This window comes from Globicephala melas, chromosome 5 (assembly GCF_963455315.2).
Source record: "Globicephala melas chromosome 5, mGloMel1.2, whole genome shotgun sequence".
Lineage (NCBI taxonomy): Eukaryota > Metazoa > Chordata > Mammalia > Artiodactyla > Delphinidae > Globicephala > Globicephala melas.
The window spans coordinates 42,917,287-42,934,726 of record NC_083318.1 but is presented as its reverse complement, the minus strand read 5'-3'; the positions used below and the strand labels follow the sequence as shown (position 1 = coordinate 42,934,726).

The 17,440-nt window shown below is 43.4% G+C and overlaps 1 protein-coding gene across 7 annotated transcripts in view; it reads right to left on the bottom strand.

The window, feature by feature from the left end:
* BST1 (bone marrow stromal cell antigen 1) overlaps positions 1–15,393 on the bottom strand; it is a 29,480-nt gene extending 14,087 nt beyond the window's left edge. For all 7 annotated transcript variants that reach the window (XR_004041203.2, XR_004041206.3, XR_004041204.3 and 4 more), the window contains exons 1-7: positions 15,109–15,393; positions 13,752–13,878; positions 11,474–11,609; positions 8,429–8,511; positions 5,296–5,372; positions 4,857–4,949; positions 779–865 (exon numbers count right to left, since the gene is read on the bottom strand). Coding sequence is in view for 3 of the 7 variants with exons in the window: in XM_060299179.1 (XP_060155162.1) it covers positions 779–865; positions 4,857–4,949; positions 5,296–5,372; positions 8,429–8,511; positions 11,474–11,609; positions 13,752–13,878; positions 15,109–15,302 (797 nt within the window). In the remaining 4 variants the exon portion in view is untranslated. The remainder of the gene's footprint in view (positions 1–778; positions 866–4,856; positions 4,950–5,295; positions 5,373–8,428; positions 8,512–11,473; positions 11,610–13,751; positions 13,879–15,108) is intronic.
* Positions 15,394–17,440: the final 2,047 nt, after the last annotated feature.

Here is a 17,440-nt window from a genome sequence, read left to right as displayed (position 1 = left end):
ACAGTTACCAGGTCCATGGAACTTTTGAGACAGCAGAGGGCAACAGGGCCGCCTGGACCGTCACGGACACTGGCAAAGACTGCAGATGTAATGTGCACCCTGCCATACCCACAAACGTTCGGGAAAGCCACTAAGTCCTTGCAGTGTTGGACTCTAGCCCCTAAGGAGACAAACAGGCCTGCAGACTCAGGTGCCGACACAGAGAGAAGAAGGAAGCAGCAAGGTGAGTAATTCCCAGTCCAGGGGAGGGCTTTCAACCGTTGCAGGGTTTGAGCCAAATTTACCTACATTTCCAAGTATCAGGAATGCCCTGAAACGATCTCTGATTATACGTATATAAAGTGCCTGGCCCATAACGTGCTCAATAAATGGTAGCTATGATGCTTTTCCTGTTGGTCCACAGTCACCATGCATCTCTCTGTAAGTATCTCAAACTCCACCTTAGCACATGTCATGCGCAGTGTGGCATCCAGAGATGCAGGGACCATAGTCCCTGTTCTCAGATGACGCACATGCAGTAAGCGAGTGAAGAGAAAACTAGACATACACAAATGACAAAGGGCTGCTGTCTGTCCTTTAGCGTCATTAAAAAGGACTCTGGACAGAAGTGGGCGGGGGCCAGGTGGAACCCTGGCCAGAAGGCCCTCCCAGTCCCCACACCCAGTGACAACCCAGAAGGCACAGTTCCATGGCCTTTGGAGCTGATCTCTGAAAAACCTTTTCGGCAACCCTCTGCTCCTCCTTTGAATATATACACTGACTATAATATGCCACCTACTTGTAGTCATTGATACAGCTATACTGGAAACCCATTTTCTCCAGTCTCTCTTCCAGGATTTTCACACTGCCTTCTCCACAGGATTCCCTGAAACACAAAAATATAAAAACTATCAAAATAGAAGGAGAAGAGGATGGGGGGAGCTGTTTCTGTGTTAATCAAAAAATATTTTGACCGTGTGCTCCCTAGATGTTCTCCTCTCTGGAGAAATACGTGGCAAATTCTCTGGACCCAAAAAGGCTGCCGGCAGTCAAGCCGCGGGTGCCCAGGACGGGGTGCTCTGAGCCTTCAAACCTGCCCGAAGTTTTGCGAGTCACACGCCTTCGGAGGGCTTCTGCCGGCGCATGCGCGGTGCTCCACAGGGCTCATCGTAGCCCCACCCGTCAACGCAGCACTGTGCTTGTGCGCCGAGCCTGACCAAAGGCGAGTGCCAGCCTGTTCAACCCAGAGTGTATTAAGTTAAGCTTCAAATGGAAACAAAAACATACGTGTCAAAAAATACTAGAAAACTCAACTCAACAAAAGGGAAAAAAACCCAAATCTCACATCACTAGAGATAACTGCTGCTAACACTTTGGTGTACATCATTCTAGACTTTTACAGTATATTTATTCCCACAAGACTTTTAAAATATTTCAATGTGATTCTGTTGCCCAGCGCATTTTGTAATATGCATTTGCCCATGTCTGTGTCTATACATATATACCTCTCTGCCATTATTCTTAATTCCTGCCTGGTCTACCTTACATAATCAGAACACAGTTCATAAAAGCAGTCGCCTCTTGTTAAAGACCAAGGTTCATTCCTATATTGCAATGTCATTGACACTACAAAAAAACCTTGTTGAAGTTTCATTTTCATACACATGCTTAATTATTTGTTTCCTTAGCATACATTCCTGAAAGTAGGTTTTCTGTCACCGAGGTTTTGAATGCATTTTCAGGCTCTTGACAGCACTGCCACACTGAACCCCACGTTGACCACCCCAACAGAGTATAAGATGTCTATCTCCCCACGTTCTCATCAACAAGGATTCTTGCCCTCTCGACGGTCAGAGTTAAGCAGGCGGATTGATAAAGGCAAAGAGAGGTGGGTACAACACTGCCAGCTGTGATGAGTAGGTATGTTATCCACGTTGCAGACAGGATCCGGCCTCAGTTTACCTGGAGTGGGAAGGTGAACAGCCTCCCCACTATAAAATTAACAGAGAGGGAGTGTACAGGGAGGAAATGAGCCATTGGAGGAAGTTTTCACAGAAGTGGAACTCTAGGCATTACGGGAATGAAGAGGGTAAGGTGTTGTGTGACATCATGTTTTAGAACCTTGCCAAAATCTGGGACTATGTCCTTCTCTGGGCCAAGTTCACTACTTAGAACTTTTTGGTAAGCAATGACATGGAGGTTTCAGGACACCTAGACACAGAGCTCAGTCAATGGGTTATTTAACCTTTTTTTTTTTTTAATAAAAGAAATCAAAGCAGTGCTAAACACAACTAGCTATCAGCCATGTGATTTTTCACTCTCTATGATTTTTTCTCCTAAAATCTAAGCAGTTTGGGAGCCCCATTTTCTTAGCTCATGACCTGCACCTCCATCCTGTGGCACAGATGTGGACAACCAGGTGTTCTTACCCCTTTATTATCAATGTGCTGAGATGACAATGAATTGCAATTTCCTTATCTCATTAAAAACAGATTCAAAGAAAACCAAAATAAACAAATGTGACCTAATGAAACTTAAAAGCTTTTGCACAGCAAAGGAAACCATACGCAAGACAAAAAGACAACCCTCAGAATGGGAGAAAATATTTGCAAACGAAGCAACTACAAAGGATTAATCTCCAAAATATACAAGCAGCTCATGCAGCTCAATATCAAAAAAACAAAAAACCCAGTCCAAAAATGGGCAGAAGACCTAAATAGACATTTCTCCAAAGAAGATATACAGATTGCCAACAAACACATGAAAGGATGCTCAACATCACTAATCATTAGAGAAATGCAAATCAAAACTACAATGAGATATCATCTCACACTGGTCAGAATGGCCATCATCAAAATATCTAGAAACAATAAAGGCTGGAGTGGGTGTTGAGAAGAGGGAACCCTCTTGCACTTTGGTGGGAACGTAAATCGAGACAGCCACTATGGAGACCAGTATGGAGGTTCCTTAAAAAGCTAAAAATAGGGCTTTCCTGGTGGCGCAGTGGTTGAGAGTCCACCTGCTGATGCAGGGGACACAGGTTTGTACCCTGGTCCGGGAAGATCCCACGTGCCGTGGAGTGGCTAGGCCCGTTAGCCATGGCCGCTGAGCCTGAGCGTCCGGAGCCTGTGCTCCGCAACAGGAGAGGTCACAACAGTGAGAGGCCCGTGTCCGCAAAAAAAAAAAAAAAAAAAAAAGCTAAAAATAGAACTACCACATGACCCAGCAATCCCACCACTGGGCATATACCCTGAGAAAACCATAATTCAAAAAGAGTCATGTACCACAATGTTCATTGCAGCACTATTTACAATAGCCAGGACATAGAAGCAACCTAAGTGTCCATCAACAGATGAATGGATAAAGAAGATGTGGCACATATATACAATGGAATATTACTCAGCCATAAAAAGAAACGAAATTGAGTTATTTGTAGTGAGGTGGATGGACCTAGAGTCTGTCATACAGAGTGAAGTAAGTCAGAAAGAGAAAAACAAGTACCGTATGCAAACATGTATATATAGAACCTAAAAAAAAATAGTTCTGAAGAACCTAGGGGCAGGACAGGAATAAAGACGCAGATGTAGAGAATGGACTTGAGGACATGGGGAGAGGGAAGGATGAGCTGGGAAGAAATGAGAGAGTGGTATTGACATATATACACTACCAAATGTAAAGCAGATAGCTAGTGGGAAGCAGCCGCATAGCACAGGGAGATCAGCTGGGTGCTTTGTGACCACCTAGAGGGGTGGGATACGGAGGGTGGGATAGGGAGGGTGGGAGGGAGACACAAGAGGGAAGGGATATGGGGATATATGTATACCTATAGCTGATTCACTTTGTTATACAGCAGAAACTAACACAATGTAAAGCAATTATACTCCAATAAAGATGTTTTTTAAAAAAAAAGATTCAAAGAACAATCTTTCTCTGATAGATACCTTAAAACAACAAGCAAGCATAATATCTAGAAAAAAAGCGACTTCTCACAGAAACAAGAAAAACAATACACATTGTTTTTCATGCAACAATAGGTATAAGTTGTCTTCTGGGAAGAGAGGAGCAGATTCTGGTATGACTACGTAATAAGTCATTTGCAAATTTAATCTTCTGCCCAAGAGAAAAAAAAATATCACTCATTATATGGTGAGTCTTAGGGGGTCCTGGCGGCCTGAAATGGGGAATTTGCTAAGATTCTTCCAGAACATTCTTTCAATAACACATCCACTCAACGCTTTCCCCAATGTAGATTCAATGCTCTGAAGGACAGGGCCCCAGCTGCTTCTGAAGCACCATCACGGCTGCACAGCTTTTACCAGGCTTGGCCTTATTGGCTTGTCTCTGAGCCAACTGGCTTTACGTTTTTTATCTTTAGTTTTGCCAGCACTGCCCTTTGTTGATGAGAAGGCTGAGTTCAAGTTTGCTTGATATCTGAGTTGATATAACCACTTGAGTTAGCGGCTTCCGAGAAAAATATGGATCATAAATATTTCCTTGGCCAGTTACCTGAGACCCAGCTGCGAAACTGGTCGTTCTCTGAGAAGAACGTCTTCATTACATGATCCATGAGTCCATTCTGTGAACTCCCAGTGAGGCTTTTGAGCTTTAAATGACCAGGGAGAAAAACTGGCTTTGACCTACACAAATGACCTACTCAGAAAGGCTGAGAGGAGTATCTGGATAAAGGAGGTTTTCTCTCTGGGCTCAGGACTGACTCATGGCATTTCCAGAAAGTCAAGCCTTTGCCTTTCTCTGCCCACCACATTAGAAACAGAGAAGACCATTGATTACCCAGAAATGTAAATGTAAATCAGACTGGATCATATTACATCCAAGAAAAGCAGGTTTGCACAAAGATCAGTAGCATCATAACTTACACATTAGTTCCCCCGATTTCATGCATAACCCAGATCTCAATGCGTGTGATTTTATCCTTCTGTAAGTGGGGAATTTCAAAATCTGCAAAAAACCTGAGAAACAGGAAAGACATTTCTTAAAGTCCTAAAGCAATATGATACTGTTCCCATATCAATGTTAGTTGACTTACACATTACTTTTGTTTTAAAGCTTTGCGGGAGGCACTTTTTAGCTTTAATTTTTAGGTTACTTATTTCATTCAGGCATTCATCAGCTGTTAGTTTTATAAATGTATGGACATAGTTCTAATCTCCAGGTCATTCAATTGTTTTTCTCTACCTGATCTTACAGAAGCAAGCATTAGACTGGGGATGTGAATGATTCTCTTAAGCCTCCGTTGAAAACAACTAAAAACACATTTTGGCATCTTTGTCTTACATGTTGGTGCTGCATTCTTACCCTTTTACAGGATAGGCTCCTGTTGGCTCTGAACCATTCAGCATGACATTGATCACCCCAGAACTATCCTTTGCATACTGTGAAAAGAAACAAGCATTTTGAGTAAGCTGTCATTTTTAAGCTATGAAATGGTCAATTGTTTTTTAAATTGACAATTTTCAATACTGGCAAGGATGGGATAAATTTGGTATTTCATAGAGCCAGAGGGATGCAAACTGGCATATCTTGGAAAGCAAATTGCTTTGAAATGTCAAAAACGCAGTAATTCCATGCCCGGGAATCTACCATTATAAAATAATGCAAACCAGTATCAGATTCCAGCATTGTTTCAGCTGGTGTACACTAACTTATGCTGGCATTACAAGCAACCTCAAAATCACAGTGGCTTTAAACAAGAAAGATTTATTTCATGCACACACTACATGTTTATCACAAGTGTTTGGATTTGGGGTTTGGGTTTTGCTCCATATGTCCTTGCTCTGGGACCCAAGCTGATGCAGTTTCCACAAATGCAGAGTCACTGGTTATCAGGAAAGGGAGAAGAAAGTGGCAAATCACAGACCAGTTCTTAAAGGTTTCCACCCAGATGTCACACAGTCATTCCTACTCACATCCTATTGGCCAGTGTAAGTCACACGTAAGTAACTTCAAGAGACAGAATGAGTGCAAACCACATGCTCAGAAGATGAGCCAGAAATACTTGGTAAACAGCACGAAGGATCACCTGGTGCACAGAGATGTGCACAAAGATGTATATTGCAGCATGGTTTGTAACCAGTCTAAAACAGTCAACAACAGGGAAGGGTAAGTCAATTATGGCCCTTTCATGTCTGAAATATTACCCAGCCATTAATAAAAGTCTACAAAAGATATGCAATAACATAGAAAGTGCTTACATTCAAAGCAAAAAGCAAGACTAGGTGGACAGAGCATGTGCTCCACTCTGTTAAAAATAAATAGGCATGGCTTCCCTGGTGGCGCAGTGGTTGAGAGTCTGCCTGCCGATGCGGGGGACGCGGGTTCGTGCCCCGGTCCGGGAAGATCCCACATGCCGCGGAGCGGCTGGGCCCATGAGCCATGGCCGCTGAGCCTGCGCGTCCGGAGCCTGTGCTCCGCAACGGGAGAGGCCACAACAGTGAGAGGCCCGAGTACAGCAAAAATAAATAAATAAATAAATAAATAGGCAGAAGTCTGGGAATACTAGTCAATATTCTCTGGACCTGTCTGTCCCTGAGATTCCCAAGGGACAGACAGGTCCAGAGAAGTTCCCAAATCTCCGGCTGAGAACACTACTGGAGCATATAATTTCCCTGATAAAACGTTTATTCTAGTGTGAAGCTGGGTTGGGGGGACGGCAGGGGGTATCACACAGCTCTGTGACACATGCCCGGCAGAGCCACGCCGAATGCCAGCCGCAACAAAGCAACAATGTACTCCGTGCCACGCCTGTCTCAGATTGCTTCCAAGTAGGCTAACAGTCTCAGTTCAATCTGCAAATGTCAAGGTCTGATGACCACTATTTGCCCTTAGGTAGCATGAATATGGATGATTAGTTTTCTTATTTATACTTTCTATAATTTGTCATTCTCTATCCTGAGCAGTTATTACATTGATGATAAAATTTTTTTTTCATTAAAAACATGCGTGCAGATACAGTGAGGCTCTATGAAGTCATGGTCGAAAATGTGGTTTCTGGCTGCTGCACTTAGTAGCTGGTAATAAGTCTGATCAAGTTTCTTGGCCTCTCTGTGCCTCATTTTTCCTATCTGTAAAACAAGGGTAATAAGAGTCCCTACCCCATAGGATTGTAAAGATCAAATCACTTAAAATAATACTTAACATTTATGGAATACTTATTTGCTATAGTTCAGACCCTCTCCTCATCACTATACTAGACTACCTCTCCTCATGTTCAGACCATCCAGCGTATTCTAAGGGCTCATAAAATGTGAGCATGATTATTAGATTCCCATTCTAGAGTTGAAGGAAGTATAAGATGGTGGCTTACGGCACACTTTGAAGTTGGGCAGATCTGCTGGGGAGAATACGGTTTGTTTTTTTTTAACATATAATGTTGACATCACCCCCAAGTTGTCGTTATGATCCCACGTTCAAGTGATGATGCATCCACCACCTCCCACTCCTCACTGAGGGGCTCGGGCAGCTCACTGCCAGCTGCCTGGAGCCTGCACTCCAAGCAGAACCTGTGGGGAGTGGGCATGGACGGAGGGCTCCGACCGGAGCTGGCAGGGGAGCACAGGAATAAGAATGCTTCTGTCTGGAGCGGGTCCTCTGCTTAGTTCCAAACTGCAGCTGTGGTGGAGGATTTGACCAAAGTCTCGCTCACCCTGATTAACAGTGGACCCAGCGGACACCTGGTGGTCCAGAGCAGGAAGTAGGACAAGAAGAGACACAGAGAGCCCTGAAAGGAGCTTGGTGGCCGTGGGTAGAAGGACCTGACATCCACCAGCCTCCTAGTCAATACAGCTAACAGTTAATAGTTGACTGCTTTGCTCAATACTTGAGCTAAGGACTGCACCCTCTTTATTTGGAATGTTTGGTCTAACACTGGTGACAGAAAATGTAAGCTGTAGTCACTGGCATGTTATAGCTACCAATAGCTATCATCAACTCTGGTGACAATATCCTCTGAGAAACAGACCCACATTTAGGGGACCATTTCTTTGTCTCCAGCTTATCCTGGTCTCCTATTGCCTCCTCTTCAGTTAATATCAACCTTGTGCACATCTCTGACGCCCACATCTAGATCTTAGGGGTCCCAGCCTCTCCTATAAAGCAGGGGTTATCCCACTTCACACCTCAATCAAAATCACATTGATTTGAACTACTAACAACAACCACAACACCAGAGTAATAATGACTGTTTAACACCTTCTTCTGGAGCTAACATTCAGAATTTTTTCTCTATACAAGGCATTGCATTAAGCATTTTAGCTTCCTAAATCCTCACCCCTTTATGGAGCAGAGAGCATGAATCAGAATGTTGCAAAGGTAGAAACCGAGACTCAGAGAAGTTTAGTAATGACCCAATGGCCCAGCCTCTGAACCCTTCTGTCCCCTGTTCACAGATCCCGCACCTGCTCAGTCAACCAGCCAGCCATCCCAGGATTACCTGGATGGAGGCACTTTTCCAGTAAGAATCCACAGGATTGTTTTCACAATCTTCAGATGTAGGGCAGGATTGGTAGTCGAGTCCTACAGGGAAAACAGACAAACACATTTTATTTCAAAGATTATATCAAGGAAGAATTAATTGCAAATATTTGCTGGCTCCGCAAAATATACTGAAACTCATTCTACATAATGTGTATGGGCTTAACATTCATAGCTCTGCCCGCAGACATTTGTCATTGTGCTCGGCACAAATGTGAGGAAAGCAGAGAACTAAACAGCTGGGTTAACTCTCTACTGGAGCTCTAGCAAGTGATATATATATATATATATACACACACACATATATCCAAGAAATATATATAATATTATATTATACATTATGTCCATATTAAAAATTATATATTAAAAAATTATATTTATTACATATATAACTTTTTTTTTGCATTGTTGGGAGAAATGCCTTCTCCAATTAACCCAGGTCTTAGAAGTAAATACAAGAAAAATAGACCAAGAAAGTAACAGTCCTTAATCAGAAAATAGAAATTTTATAACATTTAAAATATAGAAAATGTTAAAATGTATTACATTAAAAAAAATTTTAAAGACAAAATTCAGCAGATATATAATGAGATTTGTTCCCCATTTACTCTATAACAAAAGGAGAAAGTGCTAATTGACAATTCGTTCCAGGGAGAACAAAGCAGGGCAAAATGTGAACTTCTTGAAGGGAAACACACGGAGCGTCCTTGCTCCCTCTGGGAGCACCAGCATCTCGATGTGCTCACCAACTTGGAGGCTCCCCAAACCCCATCAGAGAGGGGTTTTTATGGAGATTTCATTAAGTAGACTGATTAACCATTAGTAGATTGATTAAACCATTGGTGATTAACTCAATCTCCAGTCCCCCGCCCCTTCCCAGAGGACAGAGGATGGGGCTGAAAGTCCCAACTCTCTAATGATGCCTCTATCTTTTTGGTGACCAGCCTGCATCTGAAGCTATCTAGGAGCTCCCAACCACCAGTCATCCCATTACCATACAAAAGACACTCATCACTCCTCAGAGCCCAAGGGTTTCAGGAGCTGTGCGCCAGGAACCAGGGGGTCCAAGACCAGCTATTAATTTGTAGTATACCACCGTCTCCCTCCCTTCATGATCTTTCCATCTCACCCCTCTTCCATGCTCCCTCACCCTCTGTAGGATCATCAAACTGAGGCTTCCTGGTCACAGTCCACTGGAAGAATGGCCATGTCCATTTGATCTGCACCCTGCCATGCTTCCCGTCTCACGCAAAGTGAAAGTCCGCATCCTCACGATGTCCTGTGCTGTCTGGCCCTCCCTTATTCCTCTAGCCTCACAGTCTACTACTTGTCTCTTCACTTACTGCCTGCCTTTCTGTTCCTTAAATATGCCATACACACTCCCACCTCAAGGCCTTTGCACGTGCTGTTCCCTCTGTCAGGAAATGCTCTTCCTCAAGTCCTTTAGGTCTTTGCTCAAACATCAGCTTCTCAGTGAGGCCTTCGCCGGGCCTGTGTAAAACTGCAATGCTTCCCTCTCCCCTCCTTACCAGCCAGCACTCCCTACCCTCTTTTCCCTGTTTTGTTTTTCTCTGGAACCTTTATAATCTTAAGGCGAACTATACGTACATGTTTTTACTTGCCTGTTGATGGTCTTACCTCCACCCCTGCCCCTATAAAGTAAGGATGAGGTATTACTTTCCTGGTTTATTCTCTGCTGTGTTCCCAGTGCCCAGAAGAGCAAGGACTGGCACGGAGGAGGCACTCTACAAACTTTATAGATGGGTGAATGAATGGAGCCGCCAGGAAGCTTCCCGAGGCTCTGGTCTATGCCGGTGTCTCCCTCTGCTACTCCCTAGCTCTGGGTCATTCCCGCCTCAGAGCACACCTCTGCACTCACAAAACTACATGTTTCCTGAGGGCAGAGACCGCTGCATCACCAGCTCCTAGCGTGGGAGTTGATGAATGAAGAGCGTTTTCCTTACCATCAGGCCAGCCCCTGTGACTTTAACTTTCACTGTGATTTTGCCAACTACAAAATTGCCACTTGCCATCTACCTCTACAAGTATTAAATCATGAGCCGCTGCAGCCGCTGACCTTCAACACCCCCTGAAAGGAGTTCAGGGTGATCAGGAATGAGGCACTCTGTGCTGTGGGAAAAGCTGGCATAACAGGTCTTTAGATAGTTAAATAGTTTCAGGAGAAGATTTTATGAGCCCAAGTCTTGCATCTCCTCATATCTAGGAAAGTACTAAAATTATTAACGGTGACATCTGTTCCTTGTGACTAGCAGCAGGTCTCTGCCAAAATGTGTGCCTGACTCCACACACCCACCCCCTTCATTAAAATCGTACATAACAGTGACCCTTCCCCCCTACCTCTTTGGAGCAGTTTCTCAGAGCTATCTGTCTAATGGGCTATAGTCCTCATTTTGCCCTAAATAAAGCTTAACTCTCAGCTTTCACGTTGTGCTTTTTTTTTTTTTTAAGTCAATAATTTGAATCTCAAAATATCTGCTGGTGGCCTGGAGCAGCTTCAGAATCAGTGAGAAGAGGGGAGAATCCTGGCCCTAGTACTTCAAGTCATTTAACCTCCCAAAGCCTCAGTTTCCGCCTCTGGAAAATGGGGATAGTGAGGCAGAGTCATGCAGGACTCTGAGTCAGACTCTGACTTTGCTGTTTACGCACTGTGCAATCCTAAGCAAGTTTCTCAATCTTGCTGTGCCTCACTTTTCTCGTTTGTCAAAATAGGAATCAGGATAGGACCTATCCCATGGGGCTGTTGCAGGGATTAAATGAGTTAATACCCATAAAGTGCTTAGAACAGTACCTAGCAAAAGATAGATTCTCTTCCTCTATTATCATTGTTATTATTTAATTATTATTATGACCACTTTACCTGAGAGGATTTGAGGGGGGCGGAATCCAAAGAGATAAAAATGCATATGAAAGCACTTAGCACAAATGGCATATGCATAGTAAATAGGAACCCTGACTTTTCTTGTGATTTGTGCAGAAGTCTTACCAGAGGCATTTTTCTGTCGACACCAGCTCAAGAAATCTCCAACCATGCCATACAGAACATTGCACAGTGGCATAAAGCGGCGGCCGTTCTCCGCATAGCTGGTGACAAGGAGGTGGTTGTTTTCCCAGAATAGGGACTAAGGAAAAACCAACACAAAATGAAATCAAAACAGATTTCTTCAGGCACAGTATCATCAAGACAAGTCAGGCCAACCATTTCTCATTCACCTGGGACTTGCCTCACAACAACTGAACCTTCTTTGTTTTTGTCTTTAGTTACCCATTCAGAGGGTGCTACCAGCCCTCTTTTCTTTATTCCAAGGGTATCATGCAAATGTTAATGAAATATTTTCCCAGCAGAGAAAAAATATAGATACATACATACATATATATTTTTTCTAGTAGTTAAAAAATTATAGATCGATTTTTTTTTTAAATCAAGGGACCTGTGTTCAAATTTTGGGTCTGTCACATACTAAATGTGTGATCTTGAACAAGCCATGTAATCTCCCTGTGCCTCAGTTTCCACATGTGGAAAATGGGGAGTATGAACACTTCCTCTTCTCCCAGAGCTGTGGTTAGGATGATATGCAATCACAAATTGAATTCCTAAAGGGTAAAGTGCCTCAAAAATACATTACTATGAAGTTACAATGTTTTCACATAATAATAATACAAATAACAATATCCCCTCATCATGCCATCAGATCCTCAGTATTCCAACCAGCAATCTCTGTCTAGACTGGATGCTTCCCGAGGGCAGAGGCTGTTTTGTTCCCTGTTGCATCTGAAACTCTGAGAACAACACCTGGTACATGGAATTAGCTCAGTATTTACTGAGTTTATCAACCAAAGTCCATGAGGAAGGAGAACAAAAATAACAGCTCCCCTTTTTACTGACCAAGAGGCTGCAAGGTTCAAAGCAACATATACTCAAAAATCATGTTTTCAGCCTATTATGTGTTTGAACCTCCCAACTCCATTTACCTGCCTTTACAAATGAAAAAAATCAATGTTAAGATGTTTTCATTTGTAAACATCAATGTTACATGGCTTTACAATGAAAAAAATCAAGTTAAGGATTTGTGTCAACCTATTTACAATAGCCAGGACACGGAAGCAACCTAAGTGTCCATCAACAGATGAATGGATAAAGAAGATGTGACACATATATACAATGGACTATTACTCAGCCATAAAAAGAATTGGAATTGAGTTATTTGTAGTGAGGTGAATCAACCTAGAGTCTGTCATACAGAGTGAAGTCAGAAAGAGAAAAACAAATACCGTACACTAACACATATATATGGAATCTAAAAAAAAAAAAATGGTTCTGAAGAACGTAGGGGCAGGACAGGAATAAAGACGCAGACGTAGTGAATGGACTTGAGGACACAGAGAGGGGGAAGGGTAAGCTGGGATGAAGTGAGAGAGTGGCATGAACATATATACACTACCTAATGTAAAATAGATAGCTAGTGGGAAGCAGCCACATAGCACAGAGAGATCAGCTCAGTGCTTTGTGATCACCTAGAGGGGTGGGATAGGGAGGGTGGGAGGGAGACGCAAGAGGGAGGGGATATGGTGATGTATGTATATGTATAGCTGATTCACTTTGTTATAAAGCAGAAACTAACACACCATTGTAAGGCAATTATACTCCAATAAAGATGTTTAAAAAAAATTTATGTCGAAAATATGTCCTTCATTAAGAAAAAATTTATGTCAGAGAAATAAAAATGATATCTAACTTTCTTTAAACTCAAGATACTGTTCTAAATAAGCAATTTACATAGATGTTCTCATTTACTTTCACTGTATTAGTGCTTAGAGTGCAGACAGAATACAGACATGTAAACCACATGATTATATGTTAACCAGTTTCTTCAAGAAACTGGTCCTGAATGGATATAATCTTAAAACCTGTTAAGAGGAGGGATTGGTCTCCCGGGAGGATACTGACATAGAGGGTTTTCTGAAGTACTCAAGGTTCAGGCCTTTCGAGCCAGTTAGGATGGAGATTGTTCAGAACTAGCCAGGTGCAGAGGCCCCGTGGGAAAGGTGTGGTGACGCCCTGATGTTCTTGTGGTTTTTGCACTGACTTCTTGACTTAGGAAAGTTCCTTCTGCCCAGGACAGGCAGGAGACCCAGGAGCACCGTTGAAGACAGAGCCACTTTCCCACCAGAGAGCCTGGCGCACATTGTGAGTTGGCTGCTTGGCCTGGACACTGTCTCTATAGAGACAGAGCAACGTTTTACCGAGGCGAAGGTAGAGTTACCTTATCTCTGGGAATGGAGTGCCTGGAGAGGTTAATAAAAAGGTCGTAATCTGAGGGAAGCACAGAACAGGGATCCTTATCCAGCACCAGTTTAAAGGCTTCCCAGATGGCTGTGCAGTTCTTGTCCCTGCAGAAAAGTACAAGTTTAAAAAAGAAAAAGAAGAAACAAAACAAAAGACCACATTCCAGTGTGATATATTTCCGTTTCTCTCTCCAAGTTTTTTACTAGTGATTTTGTTAAATATCAACTCTGCAGAACTGGGCATACAAAAAAGACAGGAAATTGTCATAACTCTTGCATTAACCCCAATTCAGAAGAGGAAGAAAAATAACTTTGGTGATGGATTTAGAAATCTGACAGTGGAAGTGTCTTTCAGAGGTGCAACACACATTTCTTAGAACTTAGAACAGGCTCACAGAGACAGCAGAAAATGCACAGAGCCAGAAGGTGACGATTCCAATAAACCACATGGGCTGCCAGCTTCAGGTGCCCCTTCATTTAGACACAGGTCCATCCTGGGGTTGGGGGCCAGGTGAGATCAGGCGGGCATGCGACCTTGTAAAACCAGGAGTGAGCACAGAGTGTGGAAAAAGACTGTTTCACCTCCTGCTGAGGCAGAAAGTATGACTTCCAGTGTCCGCTGCAACTCCTTAAGTCCAACCTAGCTTTCCAAAACCATTTCCCACCCCATTTGTAACTTATTTCTTATGCTGGGTGGTAACATGGTGTTCCGTGGGTGTTCCCATTTTTTTCCATTCTTTTTTATTGGCCTAAAATCTGTCACAATAAAAACAACTGGCACAAGAGAGGGACTTCATGAAAACAGAAAACATGTGTCCAAGGAAGGAGCAAAAATTAGTAAGAACCACAGTGCTGGCAAGAGAGACTCAAACTTTAAAAGTCCTCTAAATTAGAAGACCTGAAATTTGAATTCCCAAAGTACCTGGACTCGGGGAATTCCAGCTGGAGACCATATTCCTGGGTCATGGGTTCTGGTTAACCTTACGCTGGCTGTCGTCCAAACTCACCACTACCTAATCCTCATCCACTCCCCAACACCCGCTTCATTTTTACACACACACACACACACACACACACACACACACACCCTTCACCTCCAGACCACACACACACACACACACACACACACACACCCTTCACCTCCAGACCCCACCCAGTGCACCCTCCCCAGTAGATTCCCCATCCTCCTTCCCTCTCCCCCCTCCTCCTCCCCTTCCTCTCCCCCCTCCTCCTCCCCTTCCTCTTCCCCCTCCTCCTCCCCTTCCTCTCCCCCTCCCTTCCTCTCCCCCTCCCTTCCTCTCCCTCTCTGGCTCCCTCGCCAGCCGCCGCGCTCACCGCAGCTCGGGGCTCAGCACCGCAATGTACTCCGCGCACCGGCCCAGGAAGATACTCTGCAGGTGTGGGGTGGTGCCCTGCCCGCTCCAGCGCGCGTCCGCAGCGCCTGCAGCGCCCGCGGCCGGCGGCAGCAGCAGGATCAGCAGCAGCGCCGGCAGCGGCCGCCGGGACCGCGCGCACCCCCGGGCTTCCATCGCAGTCACTTTGGGGGTGCCTCCCAGACTCGCCTCCTCCCGTCGCGCTGAGGTGGCTCCCCGAGCCCTAACGGAACAGGCGCTCACTTGCTGTCTCTCTTTCTGCTTCAGCTCCGGAACTGAGTTGGGATATTTCCGGGGGCAGGAGTATTGCCCTTGGCTAATCTCGGCCGGAGTCCACGAGGTGGGAGGCCCAAAGAAGAAGCAAGGTTGGAGAAGGGGTGAGGCGAGTTCGGCCTCCCGAAGGAAGATTTTTCTGGCTTCAAACAATGACAACTTTCACAGACACCCTCTTTCTCACTGGCTAATGATGAGTGGACGGTGTTTGTTTCCAGGAAATAATAACCACAAAAGCTAATATTTATTGAGCTGTTACTATGTGCCAACCACTTTGCAAGCATAATTTTCATTGCCTTTTCACAATATCCCTCCAAGCTAGGTTCATCACTCCCATTTACAGGTCAGTGAATTCAGGGAAGTTAAGTAGCTTGTCGGAGGTCACAATCTCCCTTCCAGATAGATGCAAAATTCCAGAGACAATCAGTGTAAAGATTTGAGATTAACAGAACTCACTGGAGGGCCAAGTCCTCAATTCCTACGGTAATGATAGCTATGTGCCTGGCAGACGTGATAAATGTGGGAGGCCCGTGAGAGGTAGGGTGGAGGGTTCTGGAATATTTTATTTTAATCTCTCTTTTCTATTTTTAAAGTTTATTACCCAAACTCTCATTGTCCTGTCCAGCCCCTCCCTAACTCGAGTCCACTTTCCAGATATAAGCATTTTAAATTATTTCAACAGGTATTTTGTTTTTGTTTTCCTGGCATTTACTTCCACATTTCCAAATAATATGCCTGTATGCTGTTTCTTGATGTTTCCATTTTGGATGGTATTCTATGACTTCCCACCACGTCAAAGGAAATTCTATCTTTAACCTCACACATCCTCAAAAGGCATCCTTCTGCACACTTCATTGTCCAAGTCTTTTTATCCAAAGCTTTAACTCAGTAATCAGCATTTATGTTATTATGACTTGTGAATATTATTCATGGCTGAGTTGTAGTATTCTATGATTCTGTTTCCTTTCTTGTGAACTTCGTGCTTACCCTAGAGGTAATAATAGTCTCCCTTCCACCATCCCCAACCACTGGCTTATTTGTTTGTTTGTGATATTATATGTACACTTATGATTATGGTCAAATTCTCTACAAGGCATGTAAATCTTTCAATGCATTTAAAAGCATCAGTCAATATTTCAGGTGGTGTGTGTGATTTCTTTCTCTCTCTCTCTTTTCTTTTTGTTTCTTGGAAACACCCTTTTTTGTCCAGTTTACTGTCCCAGTCTGAGCTTACTGCTCTCAACTTGCTGCATAGTTGTCTTGCAGTGGCCCAGGAAGATGCCTGTTCTTGTCTCTCCTGGATTGATGCCCTGTTTCCTAGATCCCATGTCTAGAGCACACTTTCTAATAGCTTCTTGAGAAGATGCCATAGGGGCTAAATTTTTTGACTTTTGCATAATAATGTAAAATGTCATTATTCTACCCTCATGCTTGATTGAGAGTTTGGTTAGAGAGAATTTTAAGTTGCAAATCATTTTCCCTCAAAATTTTGAAGGCAGTGCTCCACTGTTCTCTGATTTCTATGTTACTATTGAAAAATCTAGAGCCCTTTTCCTAATCCTGTTTATTTGACCTTCTCTCTGGAAGTTTTTAAGATAAATCTCAAGAGTATGAAATTTCAGAGATGAACTTGAGAGCAAGTAATTTCTATTCATTGTGCTGACAGCTCTAGGAAGGATGTTTCCAAGAAACAAAAACAAAAAGAGAGAAAGAGACAGAGGGAAAGAAATCACACACACACCACCTGAAGTATTGACTGATGCTTTTGAATGCATTGTGAGATTTATATGTCTTGCAGAGAATTTAACCATAATCATAAATGTATGTAGAATACCAATCGAACAAATAAGCTGGTGGGGAGGGGGAGGGAGACGATTACTACCTCTAGTTAAGCAAGTTTATAAGAAAAAAATATATAGTCATATAATTCTCTAAGCTCAGCCATGAATAATATTCACAAGTCATAATAAAGTAAATGCTGATTATGAAACAGGAGGGAAGGCGGCAGGGCACAACCTTTG